The following is a 24106-nucleotide window of genomic DNA, read 5'->3' as shown; positions in this document are numbered from 1 at the left end:
CAACAAATAATATGACAAATAAAAAAGCAAAATACACTATAATAACCAAAAGTATGTGCACTCCTGACCATCACCCCTGTATGCACTTATTGAACATCCCATTCCAGATGTAGTCCCTCCTTTGCTGTTATAATGATCTCCATTCTTCTGGGAAAGCGTTCCACTAGATTTTGGAGCATGACTGGGGATTTGTGATCATTCAGCCACAAGGAGACCTAAGGTGAGGAGACCTGAGGTGCAATCAGCATTCCAGTTCATCCCAAAGGTGTTCAGTGGGGTTGAGGTCACGGCTCTGTGCAGGACACTCGAGTTCTTCCACTCCAACCTTGGCAGACCTTCATGTCTTCATGGAGCTCACTTTGTGCATAGTGGCATTGTCATGCTGGAACATGTTTGGGCCTCTTAGTTCCCATGAAGGGGAATTGTAATGCTACAGCTTACGAAGACATCCTATAAAATTGCATGCTTCCTACTTTGTGGCAACAGTTTGAAGAAGAACCACATATGGAATGCAAGGGCAGACTTAGCACTAGGCAAAGGTAGGAGACTGTCTTGGGCCCATAGAAGCCTAGGACTCTTAAAAATGCAAATTATTTATATTGTAATTATTGATGATAAATAACACTAATACTGATGTTAAAACACTGAAATGATTCTTATCGCCGTTATTTCAGAAGCATCAATGCACGCTCCCTCCCCCAACCCCGCCTCATGCTGTAGTGGAATATCGAGGTAAATGTGTGCAACTGAATAGAGCCGTATTCCTATATTTTGCCTAGGGTCTCCAAATCACTAAATCTGCCCTTGATGGTATGGGTGTCATGGTCAGGTGTCCAGATTTCATTTCACAGATGGCCATATAATGGAAAACTATTACAATGGAAACTACCAATCTGGCAACCCATGAGCGCGTGTTTGCTCTCTTGCGCCATCTGCAGGCGGAGAGAGGAAGCGCAGCACACACCAGAGAGAGAGAGAGAGAGAGAGAGAGAGAGAGAGAGAGAGCTGGGCGGGGAAGGAGTTGCTCCTACTGGCCTTGAGAAAGCCCCACATAGCGGACTCGCAGCTGATCGCTGAAGCATCGCTCCTTTTTCACTCTAAAGCCAAAATGTCCTCTTTACCGGGGAAAGAGAGCAGCGCGCAGCATGCGTCCTACGTGGGACCCTACCGGCTGGAGAAGACGCTGGGCAAAGGACAGACAGGTCCGTGCGCTTTTGTGCCTCTCTCTCTCTCTCTCTCTCTCTCTCTCTCTGCGTGTGTGTGTGTGTTAGTTGCTTTCTGCACGCGCTGCACTGATGCCCATCCTCAGCTGTGAGCATCACGCACCGGCAGGGCTGTGTCTCATTCCACATAGTGACAGTACAGTTGGACAGTTTGGACAGATCTGTAATCTCTACTATACTTTTGCACTCAGTTGCATCGTGCTGACATTTGGTTGTCTATATTACGAGACATTTATTGAAGTTGCTCTCTGCATTTGTCACTTCATCTGTCTGCTCTCCAGCTTATTCCATCTGGTTAAAGCGTTAAATCCGGATTTTGCGCCACACGCGACTGCAGCTGGCACTGGAATAAAATGTGATTTGAGATAAAACGGTATGGACTGAATGGTGTGTGTGTGTGTGTGTGTGCGTCCTGCGCTTGGACAGATCAGGTATCCTGAAGCAGCGCTTGTTCATCATGCGCTGCGTAACAGAGCGCCCCCTACTGGTCACCTGCAACACCAAACCGAAGAATCTCAAACTGAAAAAGGACATTTTAGTGCGTTTGTGCTGTGGCTTTAATTTGCTTCAGGCAGTATATCGTGTGTTAACTTTAAAAGCTGCTCAAGACCTGTTAAAAGCAAAAACAAAGCTATCCAAGCAGGTGGTGTAATGGGTAGCATTTCCACCTCACACCTCTGTGGTCCCTGGTTCGACCCTGAGCTTGAGCTACTGTCTCAGTGGATTTTCACTTTCTCCCAGCATCTGAATGCAGTTTGTCAGGTTCTGTCCAATTTCCCCCCAAAAAACATGGCAGTAGGTGGATTGATGACTATAAATTGGCCCTACGTGTGTGAGTGTGTGTGCACGGTTCCCTGTGATAGACTGGTGTCATATCCAGGGTGTATTCCTGCCTCACGCTAGTGTCCCTGGGATAGGCTCTGGATCCACCATGACCCTGACCAGGATGAAGCTATTACTGAAGATGAATGAATGAATCTCATAATCCATGATCCATATTGCAATATTTAGAAGTTGGTACAAAAAATAGATTTCAATGCCCAATCTGCTAATTACTGTGAGTAAGATAGAAGTTGGTTGGTAGTAGTGCTGACATGAAAAACATATAGTGTCAAATATACCACAATAATATGTTGCACAGTGTTATGTTGACTGGTCAGACTGTGTTGATTCATTTTCTTTAGCAGCAGCTCTGACAATACTTACAGCTTCAAGGTTTATATTAATGCACTCATTCTAACACATTATTGTTTCTGTAGTAAAAACTTGTTTAGGGACTTGTATGGTGGATGATCCACATGAACAGATATAAAAACGTGTGTGATTGTTGCTGTGGTGAAGTTTTCTATGAAGAGATGTTTATATTAACATTTATGGAAGGAGTCTCCAGTGTCAGTGCAGTCAAGCTGTAAAGTTTTCTGACACAGGAGAGTCTTCAGGACTGAGGGCTTTGTGGTTTCTTGGTAATGTTAAGACGAATTGCATTTTTGTCTTATTAACTTCAAGAGAGGAGAAACGAGAGCCTGGTATGGGAACGACTGTTTATAGCTGCTGTAACATTAGTGACAGGAACTAACTGCTTTCATGAACATTTTAGAACATAAGATAAACATAACTAGAGAATTGTATGACATGTTGTTCTTTACTACTCTATCATTTTCCTATAACAGCATTTCCTGTCATGCTTTATTCCTTACATAGTGGATTGGGGATGTCATACAGAGAAAACTGTGACAAATTCCATGTTCATCAGTTTATTAAATTGCCAGCCATATCATTTTTAAGCATTCTTCAAAGGTTCTTAAGATAACTAAGGGTTCGCCCCAGCAAGGAACCATCTAGAGTATTAGGTTTATTTCACATTGTACAATTGTAAGAGTATTTGCGTGATTTGATGATATGTGATTGTACAAAAAAATGTTCTGTGCAAAATACCTTTTTTTATATTAAGGGCTCTTTGGATGGTTAACAGTTCTCTCTTTCTAATGGGGATCAACGTCTTTGAGAGACATCCCCTGTAGGATGGTAGATTTAACCTGTAGAAGTGTGCAATATGGCAAAAAATATAATTTACGTGTACAGCATTTAGCATACATCCTTATGCAGAGTGATGTACAGAAATGCTTTATAGTCTCTGTCAAGCACAAATGATCATGCTAGTACAAATAGGTCAGGATCTAATAATACTATCATCCTAAAGCCCTGGTAGTGAGGAGGTAATATGATGAGTTGGTACAGCAACAAAAACAGGACAAAATGAGTTGTTTTTTCCTTTAAATAGTGCCTATTTAAGTGGTTGGTGAAGAGGTAGGTCTTTAGTGTTCATTTGCAGATAGTCAGTGACTCAGCTGTTTTCGACAGCCATGGGAGTCATTCCACCACCTTGGTGCCAGAACAGAGAAGTCCTGAAGCATATAGTCCTTGTACCTTGAGGAGAGGTGGGTCAAATCGAGCTATGCTAGACGCACAGAAGCAGTGTAGTGCAGATCAGGGTGTGATAAGTACCTTCAGGTAGATCCATTTTTGTCTTTGTTGGCAAGCATTAGTGCTTTAAATCTGATGTGGGCTGCTACAGGTAGCCAGTGGAGGCAACAGCAACGTGGTGATATGGAGGAGAACTCGGAGAGATTCAAAACAAGTCATATCATCAAAATACTGAGAAAATAATAAGATATTTTCAGGGTACACAATATTTTGGTTTGCTAACCAAGGGTGTTAGATGGAACATTGTTTTCTAACAAGTGTATAGTTGTTGTTTTTTTTCTACAAGTGTACAGCTATTGATCTTGCTACAATTCATTTGGTGCTCAGTGTGTTATGAAGCCCTGAATGACCAATGGCCTCGTCTTGCTTGGAGTTGATTGAGTGCAGTCAGAGTTGGGTGACTGGGCTTGTCCTCTGTGGTTGAGTGTTAGGAAGTTAGGAAGGATTTAAGCTGCATACATCCGCCTACATGCTCAGACCAAAGTCCATACATAATCCTCGAATCAGTCAGCTGTTGCTATGAAGGTCTGACAGACTGGTGCAGAGACTATGGTGCTGTAGTGTTTTACATAAAAATGATGTGAGCATGGCTTAGGTTGACTGCAAGATATGTAAGCAATGTGTTAATGTGCTAATACTACTACTGATATTCAACTTAGCATCTTTATTGGGGGTAAGTCTGGTTTCTAATCTGTGAGTTAGCTATGGCCTCAGAAGTACAGGAGCGCATTGTAACCCTAAAGAAAGGAATGATTAATTACTCTGTAATATGTCTCCCCTAATATCTTGCATGGTGTATCCTGCTTGCATTAACACACCATATTTAAGATGTTAATGATATCCGAGACATACAGTTAAACTAGATTTATACCCCTGTACTGTTTAATTCTTGAATCTGATTGGTCGGAAGGTGTTGATTATCCTTATTCCTGTATTATTCCTACATTATTCTTATAGTAACAACTAATTCACATGGAGCTGTATGGCGGATGCTCTACATAATCTAAAGCTAGAAATAAACAGATTAAAAATATGCTATTTTAACAAAAATAGAGACATCCTGTAATTGTTGAGTTGGCGACGTTTTCTGTAAGATTTATTTCACATTTATGTAAGGAGTCTGAGGTGTAACTGCTTTGTAACAGTCAGTAAGTTTTCTGCCACTGGAGAGTCTTCAGGACAGAGCACTTTGTACTTGCTGGTTTCTCAGAAACATGACAAGCTGCGTTTTTTTTTTGTCTTATTAACTTAAAGAACGAGGAAAAAACAGAGACTGTTGAGGGACCAACTGTTTATAGTAAGTGATAACAAAAACTGACTTGCCTCGTGGATCTTCCACAACATTAAATCTAACTATAAATGGACAAAAAGCACAACGTGTGGTTCAAAAATAAATGAAAGATTCAATTGTTGACAAATTGCTGGAGTATAAGGGGAATAAAACACTTTGGGACATGCAGTTATTGGAAAATAATGAATTTGGGGTAGTAAAAATGACTATGTTTCGCATTGGGCCGCCAGTGATTGTTGTACTATAACAACACGCTCTGTCGTGTTTTATTCTTACATATTGCACAAGAAAAGGCTGAGCCAGTGTGGGACTTGGCTGAATACATTAGTTTAGTGCCGATTGAAACTCGTCATCTCTAAATGAATCTTACTGTAGCTGGAGGCCTCTGGCTGGTTAGCGGCAGGGATTTTAGTGCATTCTGCATCCGTTGGCATAGCTGCTGAGAGTAACGCTGCACAATAAATGGAACCGCCACCACAGAGGATCGTCCATATGTCACGAAAGAGACTCGTACAGAGAAAGCAAGTGTTTGGGGGAGGGGACGAGATGGATGAGGGCGCAGGAGGGAGGTGGGGGTGTAAGCGAGAGTTCTCAGTGCTAAAGCAGGACCACTGTGGGAATAAAGCAACGCTTCTGTTTAATTTCACTCTCTCCTTCCTCTGAATCGAATTGAACGTACAAGCCTGCATTTCTTTCCTTTACTCACTGTACTTAATTAATCTATACAACCTGAAGACACCATATCATCATATTAAACCATGTTACTCTCTTCCTTTAGATTTCCCCTCTCCTCTTTACTCTGTCTTATTTCTTCTCTTTCCTACCCCACTCGCTCCTTCAGCTAGGCCTCCCAAGGCTGGCTCTCTAATGAAGCAGGGAAGAAGCCGAGCCACGCAGCCTCTCAGGCCCACAGATGGAGGCAGAGTGCCGGGTCGGGGCTTCACGTGATGCCCTGTGAAACCTGCAGGCCTCCAAAACACTTCCCGGCATGACAGGGACATAATCAAACTATGTACGTTCCACTCCTGAGCCAGGGAACGTATGCTAGAAGAGAGGCGCTGATGTACAGCACCTGTAAAGAGCTACTGGCAGACTTCCATAAACAGCCGCAGTGCGTGAAGCAGAGTGATCATGCAGGGCTTGGGGAGATCCTCTGGCCTCCTTATATATAACTATTTCGGGGAAAAAAAAGGACAAAATATAAAAAAAGACTTGCTTAATGACTGCGTCATGAAGACGTCAACATGGAGCTCTACGTCCTTAGTCTGGGTTTTCCTTAAATATGTCGACTTATAACACAAAAACAATTTACGTATAATAACGAACAATGAATAATAAGTTGTTTAATATGTTTTTAATGTTTGTGAAACTACTAAAGTTGTCTAGAAACATCTAACAAAAACTGTACAAATCTGTGATTTCTGCTATTCCTAATAGCTAGCTGGCTATTTAGTGGCATTTCATTATTGGAAATCTTGATTTATTGTGATTTATTTAACAGTAGCCAATCCTGTCAAAATATACCATAAAAAAATTTTGTTCAATACTAACATTTTGCAAAGTTAGCTAGCTAGTTTAGCAAATGTGCTGTGGCTAAATGTTTCCAGGTCATCTGCTAAGATATTCCCAAGCAAACACGTAGTGTTCTGTGAGTCCATATTTATAAAAGTACTGAGAAAATCTCCATTTTAAAATAGAAAATTTCAAGTGCATGAGTACTGCCATAATAACATTCTTCTCACTGATATAGAAATTTGTGAAAAAGCTGCTAATGTACATTTTCTGCTCTACCACAAAGAAAGCTTTGTCTTTCAGCCCGTGTGAAGTGTCAGCGGCTGACTGTCTTGCCGCGCTGACTTTCAGAACAATTTGTCTGTGTGTTTCTATCCGAGGGGGTTGAAGTCTTCTTTTTTTTCCCAGCGTTCAATTGGCTCTCGTTTGTAGAGTGCTGGGTAACAGTGGCTGGTTGTCATGGTTGCACCCCCTTCCCACAAGGCTCTTCTCACAATGACCATGCTTTCTGTCTTGGAGATCACAGGGAGACAGCAACAGCCTGGCTTTGAAACCCACTTCGCCTGCTAACATTCAGAAAATCCTCGATTCAGCACAAAACACTGGCGATTTCAACTTAAATTCTGAATCTGAATGTATTCTGGTTATAAGAAATCATCAATAGTCTAAATTGTCGGAAATTTAGTTTTTGGATTATTAGTATTGCATATAAAATATATAAGAGTCAGTAGATTTAAAATATGAAACAGAGATGAATTTAATTCAGTTACAAGGTTTGTTCGCTATCAGCTTCACAGATGAAGATGCTACCCTCTGAGCTGTACAGGTGGACTTGAGATCTGACAAAGTAACACAACACTACAGTCATAAATGTAAGATTGTTCTCTGTATTTTTAAAATATTTTTTTTTCCAGAACAGCTGCTCTTTGTTTCTTTCCTACTGTTGAGTGGCTGTTGCGTGTTCCTGATGGCTGGTCTCAATGGTATTGTCTCCGTGTTAGCCTCCTCTGGTCCTCCCTCCCCCCTCTATAAGACCTGCTGCCGCCTCTATGGTTTTTTTCTTTATCACAGAAACACAGCAAAACCCAACAGCTCATCATGCTGCCCCTCCACGGTGTTGTCCATTCTATCTCCAACGCTCCATCCCAGTCCTCTCTGCGCCACCACAGCTGCTTTGTGGGATATCCTCTCCATTAACTGACCCCTTGGGATTACGTCACCGAGGATGGACTCAAAGAGCCCGTCAGGACAGCTGTATATTGATTTTCAACACGTCCTGTGCGACTGCTTGTTTTAAAATCTCATGACAAGCATTACCATGATCGGTCTTGCAGAGCCAGAGTGGCATCTCAAGCCAAAAATAGAGTATTAATCATGCAGCTTTATATAGAGCCGTATGCATCCATCCATCATGAGCGTCCTGGAAGCTAAATATTGCGTTCCTAATAAAACCAGAGCACTGGCTGTGGTCAATTGCTCAACAGATGGGCTTATTTGGGGTTTAATTAGGAGAAGCACTCAGCCTGGGGAAAGTGCTTTGCTTGATCTGGGAGCAAAGGGCCAGATGGGGGGTGAAAGTGTGAAATAAAGTCTAAGGGACAAGCCACTGTCACTGAGGAGAGAAACAGAACAACATATACACACACCAGTTCTCACACAGTTGAAGTGAAGCCTTACAGTCTTCCAGCAAGCCCCAGCTATAAAAGCCTTGAGGCTACTGAGCCGTCATTTGAGAAATAATATTTATATATTAATGTATTCACTTAACGTGTGCCAGATGAATACATTAATAACTGTTCTTCTACTGTATGAATGGAATGACATTCTGTGTCATTTTGCATGCGTGATTGATTGGGAAAGGAACTGGAGGGGGTATATCCTCCTCTCCAGATGGCTGGGGCTGTGCAGGGCCATGATGGCTGGTCATTAGTCCTATGCCTGGTGGCTCAGGCTCTATTCAGAGACGGGGAAGAGACCAGGGTGCTTTTACTTATGGCTAGGAGATAAAAATGGAGATAAGGGATAATGAAGGGTGAGATGAAATGATTGTAAAGGAGGCAGCCAAGAGCTAACAAAACATTTTTAAGACACATTGTGGTGGAGAAGAACCTAAAGCGAATGCCAAATGTTTAAAGTGTAGATCTCAAATGTAGATCTCAAATTATGATTGTTTCCCAACCATTATTTCCCATTGCCTAGTTTTTCAGACTATCATGGAGCTTGTGTCTGATGGACAGAATTATAAAATTTCCTAAGATTTGAGAGGGTACAAATGTGGACCCAACAGGGGACCAAACCAAGTACTCGAAAAAATACTGTAGCAAAGCCGATAAATGTACCGTATGAAAAAAAAACAAACTAGCTGTCGTTCAGCAACTCTACTTTTCTATACATGAGCCAGCACAGTGTCTGTAGCAGATCCTCTAATGTGGCTTATCCAATCATGTGCATTTGTGTAAATTATTTAGCTGAAGGCAGCTCATTAGACCAGAGATTAGCCATAGGGCTAGACACATTAGCTCAGAAAAGAGAAAGTTTTTACAGACTTTCATAGATGTATCATTTTATTTACCCTCACTGTTCTGATTGGTGAACTTAATCCTACCTTCGACCCTAACTGTAACCTTTGTAACATTACAAACAAGTTGAACTTTATTACCGATTTGCAAGCAAAAGATTATGATGGTCTTGTGAGATATGAGTTAAGAGATCATATAGTTCATAGGTCTGAGTTTCCCAGAATGACACTGTACACACTCTCTAGCCTGGTTATCTTAACTTCATGATGCTTTTGGAAAGCTTGGCTCAGATAATTAAACATATTTTGTAAAACTTGTTGCTTCTCATACACATGATAGTGTACTCTCTCACTTTGACTTAGCAGACTTGGGGTTTATGATGAAACGTGTATTTAAGTGTTCCACCCAGCTTTTGGCTGGGTTGACAAGAAACAGCCAGCAATAACGTGTCCGCTATACACATCTCATGCTCTTCGGCAAAAGGCATGTTGGGCGTTTCCATAGCAACCACCCACTTTTCTCCACGTGTGCTGTGTAAGTCTGTGTCGAGCGCTTCCTCGGCCGCTATTGATCAAACCGGAGCCTCTCTACCCGAGGTATTAGAGTGGATCTCCCTCATCCCTTCTGAACATTGTCTCCAAAGGCCAAATTAGTGATCAGACTTATTACGGTCTGATATCTGCAGTACGGAGGTAATTTCATATGGAATGATTTGATGGCTCACACTAGTCAGAATGTCTGTCAGAATGAAGGGTACGAAATCAAATAAGGTGCTTTTATTGTTCTTTAATTGTCACGTTTTGCTCTGCTGAAGCCTACAAGATTCCTTGATACGGCAGTAGACTTTGAAAGAAGAACCAAGAATAGCAGATATCTGAAGGCATTTCAGATGCTGAGAGATTTGAATGGTCAAGATGTCAGTTGGGTACGTGCCAGTGATTTGAATGCTTAGGGTTTAGAACAAGTGTGAACAGTATGTCTGACGGTTCACTCAAGCCTTACTACTTAATACATATAACATTTCATGCTATTTAAAGAAGACCTTTGACATCCTTTTCCTCCAGGCTCAATTTTCTTTTTATGTTTGTGCAAACCTGTTATTTTTTTTAGCTTTTCACCTGTTTTGCTGTTGCTTTCCTTCTTTAATTCCTTCCATCGCTTACTGCTAATATGGCCATAATGAGGAATTCAGCCATCGAGGCGATGAGAACTTTTAAGGCCTGTTACTTCTGTTCTCCGGAGAGATCTATCAGGCCGGTCTGCCCTTTAAAAATCCATCACATAGCACAGACCAGCAGAGCCGCATGCCCATCCATCTCCCCTGCTATTATGCAGTGATGACATTAACAAGAAGCAAAGTGAGTTAGAACCTGCGCTACTGGGGCTGATTTTTTTTAATCACAAATTAAGCATTTTTCTAAACTAGGCCCAAATTATAGCCTTTGAGCAACGTTATCTTTGGTGCGCTCATGAAATGTATAACATATGTACCTAAGTAAAGGGAGAGAGATGACGGTTTAATTGTTGAGAAGAACGTAACGGGGGTTACGCCAGTTTTGTTCATGGTCAAGTGAATGACAGGATTTGATTAAATTATCACTTAGACATCTTCTTGGAGCCACAAATATTAGTTCTTTATATTTTCATAAATTCTTAGGACATCTTTGAGTGCTTGTTTAACATACTACCTTTGTATCATGTTGAATCTTTTCTGGAGGGCTAAAGCTGAAGGAATTTCTTTTCATCATCTCTGAATTGTTTTTCGTGGGCCAGAGCTGATGAAATAACCCTTCATCTTTTCTTCTTCGTTAATGAAAACTATAAACACTTTGTATTCGGGTGAGTTACAGTTTTAATGGAGTGATGAGAGATTTAATTGACTTGCATGGATGGTAGAAGGAAGGCTTTGATAATTACGTCTGCAGAGTAATGATCCTGCTGCAGTATTGACTTTTTCTTTTTCCTGAATATACTCAGCATTGTTAAAGACACGAGAGCACCAACTCTTCATTTCCATGTGACCTGTGCAACCTGAGGGACCAAGAGGGGGTTAGATAACCAAACGAGTGTCCTTTTAGTCAGCTTCAATCACAGATTATCCATTACTAAGGGTGTCACGTGGCCAGCAGAGGTCTGAGGGAACTTCCGCTGGATGAAGATCTTGGCCGAGGCAGCAGCAATGTGATCTGAGAAAAAGGATCTGAAGGCAGCCGAGCTCTGCTGCATCCTTGCTGTTTGGTCAGTGTATGACACCATTTACAGACACTGAATTCAATTTTGTGAGGCAGAGATGTGAGGTTTCTATTTTCTGACAGACTTTCATATGACAAACGTGGTGGATGGTGTATAAATCACGCCTGCTGAAGCGGAAAGTGAAATATAAAGGAATAGTAACAGATTCTCAAGAAGAGATTTTCTGTTGCACGGCACTATGAAATGGTTCACTGCAGATGAAGACATTTAGTCTGTTTCTTTGAACCAGGTTTTGTATGCATCAAGCAAGTTTTCAAAAGCATTCAACATGTACGACAAAATGTTTGGATGGGATTAGTTCTGTATTAGGGAAATTCCCACTTTTACACATTCGATTTCTGTTCAGATTCTGTCCTTAAAGAAAATTCTCAGCTATAATCCCAACATAGATCCCATCATTTTGACGACTTAAGGGTGGCTGATCATTAGTTTCTTACAGACGGACATCACTGTGATTTTTAAACCGTCTATTGCGTTGTAGAGCATTTGGATTATTACATGGCACATTTAGCTCTCTCTTAAATTCTTAATTTTGCACTTTAGTACTTTTGCTAATATTCCCTCAGTAGGTAATTTATTTACTACAAACAGCTTCATAAGACAAAAGAAACATGAGACTGGAATGATATATAATATTTATAGCTCTTAATAATTTAAAGTAAAAAAAAAAACAGCCTTCAGCCTTCATATTTGTATGTTCACTCACTGATCACTTTATTAGGCACACTTCGTTTGTTAGCTTGCGTACTCATCTGCATTTTTTTGGCCATTTTATCAGATTACCTATCATATAGATCACGTTGTATATACTAATATATACTAGTTTATACTAGTACAGTATATAATAGTATATACTGTACTACTAATATTATTATTACTAGCATATCTAAATTTGTCAGTTCATGCATACCTTGGCTTTTTATAATCATATAGCTACAAATTCTATCACGTAGGCATATATACTATAACATAAACATGTTAGTTTATAGGAAAAGAAACTTGAAGGAGACTGGTGTTAATTCATAGCTGCCTAGACGAAAGAGGAGGTTGAAGGAGGCATGTAAAATTTAAATTAATTATGACACTGTGAGAAGTGAATAGCAACTGAATCTGAACTGAACTGGATTTTAACTGTCTAAATTCTGAGGTGATGTGGAGCTGTTCCTGAATCAGTTCTGGCTCATTCGTGGCTGCAGCAGGCAGCTCTGTGAAACAGATGGAGAATTAATATCCTTTGTCTCAGGCAAAACTTTATGCACTATAGTATATAGTCATTTATATAGTCGGCATGTAATCGGTATATTTATAGCCAGTAAAATGAACTTATATACCGTTATAGTATTTTATTCCGTAATCTAATAGCCACATGCTTTTTTATTTACCCTTAGTCAAAGCAGGTTATGAAGCTAAGCTAGCGCACACAGCAATGCATTGCCTCGGGTTCCATCAGAACTGTGATCTTTCGGCACTGTCATTGTCCTCACACCTCACAGAGCACACACAGATGGCCTGCTGACTGCTTGTGTTTGTGTGTGTGTGTGAGAAGCCTGTGTGAACCTCTGCATCCTTTAGCCTTGGCTGAGGCGTCCAGTCGTGTGGTATAATCAGATTAGGGAGGTGAGGAGAAAAACTGCCATTATTTCCACTTTACCAACAACAACGGCAGGTCACACATTTGAAGGAATAGATAGAGTAGAGCGAGTGGAGTAGGTGTGTGTGTGTGTGCGTATGTGTGTGCGAATGTGTGTGTGCTTGCGGAGTCCCTCTAATCTAACTGGGCTGTGTTCCCGAGCTCAGCTGATGGAGTCCAAAGCAGCAATGCTGCATTACACCACAGCAACGGTTGCCGGCTGCGTATCCGTGGCGACAGCGAAGGGCTTGTGCTGGGCACATCTGGCCTGGGCGGGCGCTGCCTGGCTCAGCATGGCAACAGCATCACCCAGACACACAGCCTCTCATCAGGAAGCCTGCAGCAAGAAAACCTGCACGCACACACAAACACACACACACGCACACACACACACATTAGGTACTTAGCAGCCCAGTGAGCAAACTCACCAAGATTTTGATGAACTTGTTTTATTGAACTATTTTAAAAGTCTTATCCTACAGTGTCAAAAATAACATGCATTTATTACCTTTTATCAAATTGTTTTATTTTTTTAACATTTCTAGAACAATAGCAGTATAAAAACATTTATATAATTAGACACCCAAGTCTTAATGATATATTTTACATAAATAAGATTCATTAGTATTGTTCCTGAATAAAGGATTACTCCAGTGCTTTTCAGCCCAGGCTCTAGGTAGTGCATCTGTACCACATGTTGATTACTAGCAATAATTTCAACACATTCAACTTTACTGGGAAAAGAACCCAATAAACATGTCATGTGCAACATATTTTTGTAGAGCGTTTACATGATTTCTTCAAAAATATCTGTATAATTCCTCCTTTTTGAGATGAAACCACCTGGAAGCTTGAGTTTGTGGTTATGTGTTAACGTATGGAAATACGCACAAATACAGCAAAACTTTCAGGAAAGTCTAAGTAACTGGACTTACTTTTTACTGTATTGCTCAAGTGCTGAAGTTGGAAGTATGAAGAATGGATGGAGTTATGAAGTAACCGAAGACCACGCCTGAAGCTTCACCTTCTTCCTAGTTAACATCCTTTAATTTCCAATCTCTCTCTCTTTCTCAACTAATGATGAAGTTTCTGCCCCCACTACCTCCCCATCTCTTTCCTGCAATTCAGCACCTACCCATAAGTCTTTCATGGTTGGTTAGGATATTTAATGCAAAGCAGAAACTTCACAGAGCTTCAGCCCAAGTTCTCAGAGTTCTCACTACGTTTTACATGCGTGGAAATGTACATTCATGGGTGTGGAAAGCACTTTAGAAAGAACAGCTGCACAGGATCTTTACGGTTATGGATTGTGATTGTGGTTCTAACTGTAAATTTGTGTAATATAGTCTTTTAATATAGTCATTTCAAACTTTAATTTAGGGAATTCAGCAACTGCCCTTAGACTTACATTATAAATGAGGTTTGAGTAAACGGGTTTTTTTGTTCTTCTTCTCAGCACAACGAAACAATGTTGTTTCACAATGTAAGTGGTAATCGCTCATGTGCTACAGATGCAGTGGTTAGAGGGAAAGTTGAAAATGTTGGAGTATTGCTTTGAGCAAAAGAAGTAAATCGGATGGGAACTGAACAGAACATAAGGATCACATTTCTCCAGTGTGTGGAATGAATGACTATGGCTTCTTTAGTTTCATCCTAACTGTCATATCATAATCCTTGAGAATACCATGACTATGTACCTGTATGTTTCTGTCTTTACCAGCTGTTACGCCTCCTCCTCCTGCTTTCCTAGTAAATCAGCTCTCTGCATTAGCTATCGAGTGCTCTGTGAAAGCCATTGTGTTTTTCTGGCAGCTATATGAGGCAGAAAAAAAGGCCTTGATTTCAGTGCATTATATGTGTCATGTACTTCCTGCATTTGCCTCAAATCACTATGGTTACAGAATTGACTGTGTGTGTGTGTGTGTGTGTGTGTATGTGTATGTGCGTGTGTGTGTGTGTGTGTGTTTACATAGAGTATGTCGAATGTTCTGTTCTTTATGTGTATGTTTGAAGTGGCTGTTGAACAGTGTCATGATCAGACGTCTGGGAAGAATCCATAATTGGATTGCTTAGTATATTTAAAAAATAAAGTCATCCTTGTAGATCTGAAGCTTTTTTGCAGGCACATTTTGTGTTAGAAGGAAAATTTGTGCTGAAGCCATCAACAAATCAGTGTGTAACCACAGGGACATGCTTCAGTGGTGTGTTTTAAGATTCTTTCAAATGCCTTTAAAATTTGCACTCACAGCAAGGGGTGGACATTTATAAATATGTTAGCTAGTCGACATCCTTGCAAATGGAAGCTCCAGTGTGCTGCCCAGTCCTATGCTGTTTTTTTTTTTTTTTTTGCCAGGAAACCACACTGACAGGCTAAAAAGTGGTAGCTAATGGAATGTAATGACATATGGCCAGCTAGCTTGCATACAGAACTGAACGAGTATATGAATTCTCTGGGAAGAGGTGACTGTGTAGCCATAGTCCTTATCCTCTCTTGATAAAGTTTTCGAGGTGCCATATTGTATTTGTGACCTTGACAAAAAGTCACAAAGTAACTGGTGAACATTTAGACTATGAGCTCTATGAGTTCTGTCCTTGCATAAGTAGAAAAAATTTTGTTAGATTCTGGCATAATATGTTTTCTGTATGGAATAATATGCTTTCTCTCAATATGTTTAACCACAAGGAGAGTTATATGACAGTTTTATGTTTCCTCATAACTGTGTTCCTGAAATGATCTGAAATGATCATTAATGATAATTAATCCTCCTAGTAGAGATGTTCTACCAGATCGTGTCTCAGATGATGTGTGTAGTGCATCAGGTGTTGCGATTCAGAAACACGTGCTGTATTTACAGCATCGAGGTGTATCGGGAAGCGCATTAAAGTTTAAACATACATACCAAATGAAAACTTTTGCTTTTGTGAACGTGATTTGTCCACCTCTACCTAGTAATGTTTTCTCGTCATTGATATTCTTGTAAAAGCAGGCATTTTAACTTATCTTCATGCAGGAATCATTTTTGAGGTGACATCTGATTCATTAGGTATGTACAGTGTATAAGGTACAGCATTGTAGAACACACATAGTGCACTACATGCCTAGTAAAACGCCAATTGCGAATCTCCCTCAGGTCTCAAGACTCAAATAAATGCTTGTTAGAAACTACGTATAAATCACTTTCAGTGATCAAATGGTGCGCTACTCTGTACAAACTGCGATGTGGGTAAACTAGTGCACTATATAGTGAATAGTGTATAGTTTTGAATGTATAGATGCTTGTTTATTTCCTATAATTAAGTAGAAAGTCAATTTTTAATTACCTAAGGATTAACACAACTGACCGTGTGGTTATATGAAAATAATACGACCCGGCGCGGCACGAGCCCTGACGTGGATTATTTTTGTATAACTGCACGGTCTGGAGTGTGTTATTACACTTATGCCAATGTGTAATTTATTAATAAGACTCATTGTCTTCTAAATGTGCTATATAAATAAAGGTGACTTAAAGGTGACTTATTAATGAAAAACACGTTGCACATTTTAACTCTTTATTGTTAAATTTAATGTTATGGAACGTTAGTAAGACAAGTTTGTTCCTGTTATCACTTACGTTATAGCCGTGATAAACAGTTCCTCACCAGCATCTCCTTTTCTCTTTTTCCATCAGAAAATGCAGCTTGTCTTTTTACTGAAGCGTAAACTCATCTGTTCTGAAGACTTTCCCGTGCTGGGAAACTTAATAAAGGACCGAATAAAGACTGAAAGCGCTGACACTAGAGACTCCTTCCATAAATGTTAAATAAATGTATACAGTTTTCTTTTCTTAAACAACACATTTAGTTTTAACTTACGTGGAGCATCCATGTATGAGCTGTTACTATAGAAACGGTAGAAACAATAACGTATTAGATCGAGTGCATAAAGTTATCGCTCATGTTACAGCCAGAACTACTGTCTGTTATACGTAAAGTAATACACACCTTATGATCAATCAGATTTGAGAGTTCAACCATGCTGTGGTATACGAATGTATAAAAATAAAATATAAATCATATATATTTAGGAAACGCATCTTTTGATACTTATTTGAGGCAAAAAAAATAGAACGCAGGCTCTAAATTAGTTGAATGTGGATGTTTAGGCTTGGAATACCTCAATATTATGAAAACTTGAAGACTATTTGAACTGTGAAATTTTGACAGCCCTACTGTGTGTTTATCTAGAGGCTTTCAGAATGAGACAGAGTGGGTGTGTAAGTGTGTGTGTGTGGAGATTGAAAGTCCAGACAGGCATGTTTCACTCTCATCTGTGTCTTCTGAGAGAATTATCCAGCAGTTATACACCAGGCTCTCACTCTGTAGAGAGCTTGTTGGGTTTTTTTGTTGTTGTTTGTTAGCTTTCCTTTAGCCACCCGCCATTTTTTTTAGCGTAGCTGATTCTGATTGTGTCATATTAAGTGCAGTAATGAGGTCAGGATGGTTGCCATGTTGCAGCTAGCTTATTATTTGCTGTGTGTAATTTTCTAATCCAGTAGTCGGTCAGTGTATAATTCAGTGTAATGAGGAGTTGTTAGATGATATAAGGTTAGCTTTGCAATTATCACCTGCCATAATGCTGCTAGATTGCATTTAGATTGTAACGGCTGCGGGTTATTTTGTTTTTTCGGTATAATTTAAAAAACTTGCTGGGGTTGAACTAGCTGCTGTTCAGTAGCAATATTGTATGCTCTTCCGTATAGCTGTACCTTGCTTCATATAAAATTTTAATATATTATAATACAGACTATGACTAAGTACTACTACTAGATAATTTAAATCGTCTGGATGCCTAAAAACCTTCACAGACATCTGCTTTGAGATGCTGAGTAAATAAGCGAAAGCTGGTCACGTTGCCCTTCGGCTGAGGGTCACACCAGATGAGGGGGTTCAGGGATTAGAGTCCTGACTCGAACAGATGGCTGTCTGAGTATGAATGCAGTCAAACCTACCAGTACATGACCATACCTCTGATATCTTGGACACGTATACACACAGACCCCAACCCACACCTGTTTGTACACTTCCACATGCATTCATGCATGCACACGAATGCATTTGCACATAAATTGAGTGATAAATCTTGTTCTGCGTTAAGCTGTAGTCAATGAGTAAACACGTTTGACTGTAAACCATCGTTTCCGCTGTGGGCCCCACTGAGCAACGAGCACATGGAGACACACAGCAGACGCTACGGATTGGTCGGGGTCACCGTGCCAGCGGCTCAGGGCCAGAAACATTCAAGGGCGCAGGGCTGCATGATGTGCGCAGCAGGGAGAGAAGCTCCAATAACACACACAGCCTCCGGCAGCGGACCTCAGATTACTGCATCACTGTATCCCTGTATCACTGTACAGCAGCTGACCATAGAATGAATTTTACGCCTTCAACATCCACTAATTATGAATATCAGCTGGTTCCACCCCCTACAGCTTTAGAAACATTTTGCTTACACAGCTGATAATGGGCTTTGTGTTTTATGTAGTAATTTTACAGTGTACATCAGTGGTGAACCATGTATTTGACAAAGAAAAAAAACCTTATGTAGATGATAGCATAGAGAAATGCACAACTGCCTTAAAATAAAAACACTGTAATTCAAAAGCCACTAGTAAAAGCAGCTCAACAAAACCATTAGCATTAGGTGTTAAACATGTGCCGTGCTGTTATAGGAAAATAATCAACGATGGGTTGGTATGATGCGTTATCAACCTGATTGATTATTTTCCCACAGCAGCACACCCTGAACTGTTTTATTGCTCTTATACCACAGCAATTTGACAGTGGTTCCATTTCAATTTATATTTCTCCCTCTTGAAGTAAATAAGACAAAACGATGCAGATGGTCGTGTTACTGAGAAACCAGGAAGTGCAAAGTCCTGAAGACTTTCCTGTGATGGAAAACTTACTAACTATTACAAAGTACTGACACCTGTTAAATAAACATCTCAATGATTCAACGAGTATACATTTTTAAATAACATGACAATTTTTAACCAGTTTATTATTAGTCTTATATTATGTGGCTTGTCTGCCATACAAATCCCTGTGAATCAGCTGTTACTATAGAAACAATAACTATTAAAAGGCATGCATTAATATATACCGGTGATTTGCCTTGTAGCCAGTACTACTGTCAGAGCTGCTGTTGTAGAAATTAATCAACACTTTCTGACCAATCAGAAACAAGAATTCAACAGCACTCAACCTCCAATCAACCACTGAGAAATCCTATGCGGGAATGTTCATCAACACAAGTCACTAATGAGTCAATAATGCTGCTCATCCAATCCAGTTTACTCCTTAGTGGCAGCAAATCCATGAGCAAATCTAGCTGGAAATAGGTTTACTTGTCTCTTTACCATTGCTGCACTTCATTTTGGTAAATAGACACACTTACATACAGCTAGTTAATATATTGATCTACTTATAACTACTATAATTCTCACTACTCATGCTCTCACTTACAAATATATGTACTTATTCATTGATTCATTCATTCATCTTCATTGCTTTGTCGTGGTTTGGAGTCTATCCCAGGAACACTGGGTGTGAGGTGGGATTACACCCTGGATGGTATAGAAGTCCATTGCAGGACACCATGCACACATACAGTCACACACTCGTTCACACCTAGGGGCAATTTAGAGTAGCCAATCCACCTACTGGCATGTTTTTGGGAGGAAACCAGAGAACCCAGAGGAAACCCAGACTGACATGTGGAGAACATATGATACTCCAAACACACAGGATTGAAAAGTGGACCTTGGAGCTGTAAGGCAACAGTGCGACACTACTTTATCACCCAATTCACTTATAATGCAAATCAAGTAAATACAACCTGAGCTAAAATACAACTCTGGACTCTCTAACAAGAGCAGATTTAAAGTCTGGACACTCCTGGGTAGCATGATTGTCCAAGAGATCTTGAAGTGATTGCGAGTTTGATGCCTGATAATGATGATGCGCCTTCCAGCCGGTGTTGGTTGATGGTGGCTCTAAACAGCCTTACTTTCATGGATGAGGATTTTCTGTATAACAGACATGATCGATGCTTTATTGAATGCCACCAATGCTGATAATTCCATAAAGCCTTCCTTTATTGGTCAGCTGAAATACCAGTCTGGCTCTTTTATATGTACACTTCATCTCAACTTCATCTCTGTTCAGTTATATATAACTCAATTTCCATCTCTATAAATTATTGATGGCTTCTTTCCAATCATTAAAAAGGGCAACAAATGAGCCTGAATATTATTATTTCATATTTGAGCAGCAGTTAAAACCTCATTAGCGGACTATTCAGTAATACTAGCTGCATAAATTATTACACATAGTTGTCTTTCTTTGTCTGCCAATAGCGTTATGCACATTCTGGAAACAGTTCAACTGATTTTGAGTAAAATTATTACCTCTCTTGCTCTATCTCTGTGTTGTTTGTGCATTTTTGCATTCCTCTCTATCTCATCCCCCCATCCAGGGTGTAGATCGTGTGGCTGTCGCTTCATAATTGGCTGTGTTTCAACCGTAATCGAATGCAAATGGAGAACGGGTAACAATTACAGATTACGTCATTGCGATTTGCCTCCAGGTTTGGATGTCATCCCAAATTTCACGAGACCCGGATAAATGGCGTAAAAAAAAAAAAATCCTCTATCTCTGTCTTTCTCTAACTGCCTCCCCCCACTCTCTCTCCATCTCTCCCACCTCTCTTTTGTGTGTTTGGCTAGAGAGAGCGTGGCTGCATGTGACTCATAGTTGAGCAGGACTGTATTTTTAGCATCGATTCTCCTCCTCATCGTGCTGCTTCCTTTAGGGAGAAGAAAAACCCGTAAAGCAGGATTCATGTATATGTCCATTATGGAGCATCATTTAATAAAAGATAACTCAGTGCTAAAGCATTATGTCGTCCCATTTATAACAGAAAACGGCGGGACAACAGATAGTTTCAGGCGGACTTCCGTTTGTGTGTCCAAATTTGTCAATTTGTCTCAAAGCAAAAGCGAAAAAAGGGTGAACATGTTGATATAGCAGTCAAGAACTTTTAACTTTTGTTCTCATTTCCTTCACTCTGATCTTTTTAAGTGACAGAAAGAGTTCTCTCTGTCTTTTTCTCTCCGCCTTCCCTCTATTGTTCTTTTAAACTCAGTTTCGGATTAAAGCAGATTAGCCGAGGCGCTGATTGCTGTGTGTGCTTCTGCCTCCCTTCCCCCATCGCTCTTTGTCCTGCCATCACACAGCTCCCCGAACAGTATAAAAAATGCAGTATAGGGATATTTCTGAAGAAATGGTCCAGATTTTAAGCATGGATATGCAACTAAACACTCCTTCAAATGGAATTCAGGGCATTCTCTCATGTCAACTAGCAGACTGCTTACTATTTAATATTAATGTACAGGGAAGTCTAGGAAAGCTCAACAGTTCTAAGTTTGTGAATCATATACTGTATATTAGAGCTGTAATTTAATATTATATTAGTTTCAGAAAACATACTTTTGAGATAAATACTGAAAATTGTTTTCGTTATTCCTTTACAATCCTGTTTCTTTGTTAGAAGCGGGATAGAAATTTCCCAAAGGGTTTTTATGTGTCAAACCGACAGCGAGTCAGCTTAAAGGTAATTACACAAAATGGTTGGTGTGGGAACAATAAAAACAGTGATGTAGTGATAATTGTGTATCAGTCCATCAGTAAAAAGTCTCTTCTCATTTTCTATTAGCTGAGTGTGTGTTCATGCTTGAAGCACTGTTGAGTGAGATATCAAATGGGCTTCAGAAAAAAAAACACAGTTGTTCACCTCGGTTAATTAACCTTCTAGACTCTACCTTTCTAAAGACTGAGGCTTATTTGCCAGGAAATACAAGAAAAACAGCTAATATTATGTTACAAGAGGAAAGAATGAAAGAGGGGAGACTATCCACGGGTCTCTGGAATTTATGTCATTTCGCATACCGTTTTTGTTTTGTCATTTTTGACAGTATATTAAAAATTATATCCCAAGATTCAGAACAATCTCAGCTAGAGATATGTCACACAATAAACTATACACTCCTATAAGCTACAACAGGACTTCAAAATGACACTTCACATGAATGTGGATCAACTTGCCAGAAAAAACCCTAAAAACAAAAGTTGTCTCTCTGTATATGACTAACAAATATACTGGATGAAAAGTGATCTAGCAATAGATCAAAATGATAAGATAGAGCAAGCAATACATCACACAGCAGGAAAAACTATCCAAATCCTCTATAAATCTGCATGGGAGTTTGATTCTGGAAGGAAATGCTCATTTTGACAAATTGGTGTGGTGTTAAAGCAGAAAGTTCAGCTTCTGGCTTTGACAGACGTCAGTGTGTATGTACTCTTCTCCTCAATCACAACTCAACCCATTAAACCCTGATGTTCTATCATACTCTGTTGTTTTGATTATATTCTGAGGGCAGCTCACCTCTCTTTGGATCTTTTGGTCTACCTGCCATGTGGATCAAAACTTGGCCGCAAGTGGAAAAGAAGACGTAATAATATTGTTTGAAACTCAGAGAGAAAGGCATAAAACACCCAAGAGCAAGCACTTACTGAAGAACGAGGGCGTTTTACAGAGGTTGTCTATGGCTGTTGCTCACACACTTTCACCGTTCTCTGTGAAGAATGGAGTCATTTCATGGCGAATGCTCAGTGACACCAAAAATAAAGAGAGAGATTGTCAGGACTCATTGATTTTTCACGACAGAGAAAAACATCAACAACAACGCCACTTAGCCATGGCTGTGATGGCTGACGTGGGCGACACAGTGACTGTCTCAGAGGGATGCTGGTATTGGCTCGATTTGGTATGTTTATCTGGCAGTGCTTGCACGCTTTCATAAAGCAGCAGCAGTATTACTTTTCTTGGGAAATGGGAAATGCTCCCTCATCGGTAGCTTACAGCCTGTGGGCTGCTGAATTGCTGATTCCTGGTTTGAGGAAATGGGAATGACTGTCACAAATCTATATTCACTCTGTATAAATCTGTATTCATATAGCGTCAGTAATGCACCTGCCACAAATGTCTATCACTAGCCTTAGGGCTTGTGGAAGAGCTTTTCTTGCGGGGCTTATGGGGTTACAGCAGTGTTGCTTTTGGGAATTGGTATTGCTACACTCTTGGCTTTGTTTGTGGCTTTAAATGCATTATGATTATGACTTCTGTGGCTTGCATAGCTAAGATATATCTTGCTTTTGTTGGAGCTTTGGTTTCCATGCTGAATTCCCCAAGCCCACCTTATGCATAGGAGCTATAGTGCATCCACATGGCACAAACAGATTGCTGCTTTGTTATCCATAGTGTACTATTGTCTATACATCTTTAACTATGTATTTATTCAGGAGCTATAGGAAAGGTACGTAGTTACACAAGTGAGGAATGTAAAAGTTTAATGGGTTAATATGTGACTTCACAGCACTTCTATGGCTTGCCTTTCTTTGGTACATATGTGTTGTTTACAGCAATGAGAACAATGGAAGCCTGTCACATTGGGGTTTTCTCCTTCTCTTGTGCATAACATCATTCAGAGATGTATAATAGCACTGCTGTTCCCCATCTATGGACGATCAGTGCTGCTGTGAGATGTTACACAGCGTGCAGCATGTTTGAGGGTACAGGACATCCATTGAGGGTGGATAATGTGGGGGAAAAGGACTTTGATCTGTAGCACTACTTAATTATGTATAGGGCAATGCATATCTGATTCACTAAATTGGCCACCAGTGACCAGGTCACGTTATGTGTTCTTAGACCTCCATGTCACAACTCATGACCAAAGAATGCTTGTGTTTTTTTTTCTGTGACAGCAAAATTGGGCTATACAGTGTTAACCTGGCTTAAACCCATGTCTAGCATTTGAGTACTACATCAGTGAGTGGTAGTTCCTGTGAAGTTTGCGATGATGATAATTGGTTTTCTAGACCTATATACAACATATATCTGTGCGTAAAATCTTGTACGTCACTGACTACACTTCAGGTCACCCCTGCCAATAGGCTAAGCTCATCAAAGTCCCAGCTGTTATAAGAGTTGACAGTTGGACCTTTCTGCCTCATCCAAACTCGCTCTGTCATGTCCTCTGGGGTCAAAAACATTAGGTTACTGTGGCCTTTTCTCTTCAATGCAATA

At 40.1% G+C, this 24106-nt stretch overlaps 1 protein-coding gene across 9 annotated transcripts in view; it reads left to right on the top strand.

Annotated features, from left to right (window-relative positions):
• The first annotated feature begins 993 nt into the window (after positions 1-993).
• Positions 994-24106, top strand: part of brsk2b (BR serine/threonine kinase 2b) — a 153746-nt gene continuing 130633 nt past the window's right edge. For 6 of the 9 annotated variants that reach the window (XM_053229330.1, XM_026937608.3, XM_026937610.3 and 3 more), the window contains exon 1: positions 994-1202. In XM_053229330.1, the coding sequence (XP_053085305.1) occupies positions 1109-1202 (94 nt within the window). In that variant the 5' untranslated portion in view covers positions 994-1108. The remainder of the gene's footprint in view (positions 1203-24106) is intronic. The other 3 variants (XM_026937614.3, XM_026937613.3, XM_026937611.3) reach the window with 1 other exon arrangement.

This window comes from Pangasianodon hypophthalmus, chromosome 25, assembly GCF_027358585.1.
Source record: "Pangasianodon hypophthalmus isolate fPanHyp1 chromosome 25, fPanHyp1.pri, whole genome shotgun sequence".
NCBI lineage: Eukaryota > Metazoa > Chordata > Actinopteri > Siluriformes > Pangasiidae > Pangasianodon > Pangasianodon hypophthalmus.
The sequence above is the reverse complement of the archived record's forward strand: the minus strand, read 5'-3'. Positions and strand labels throughout refer to the sequence as shown.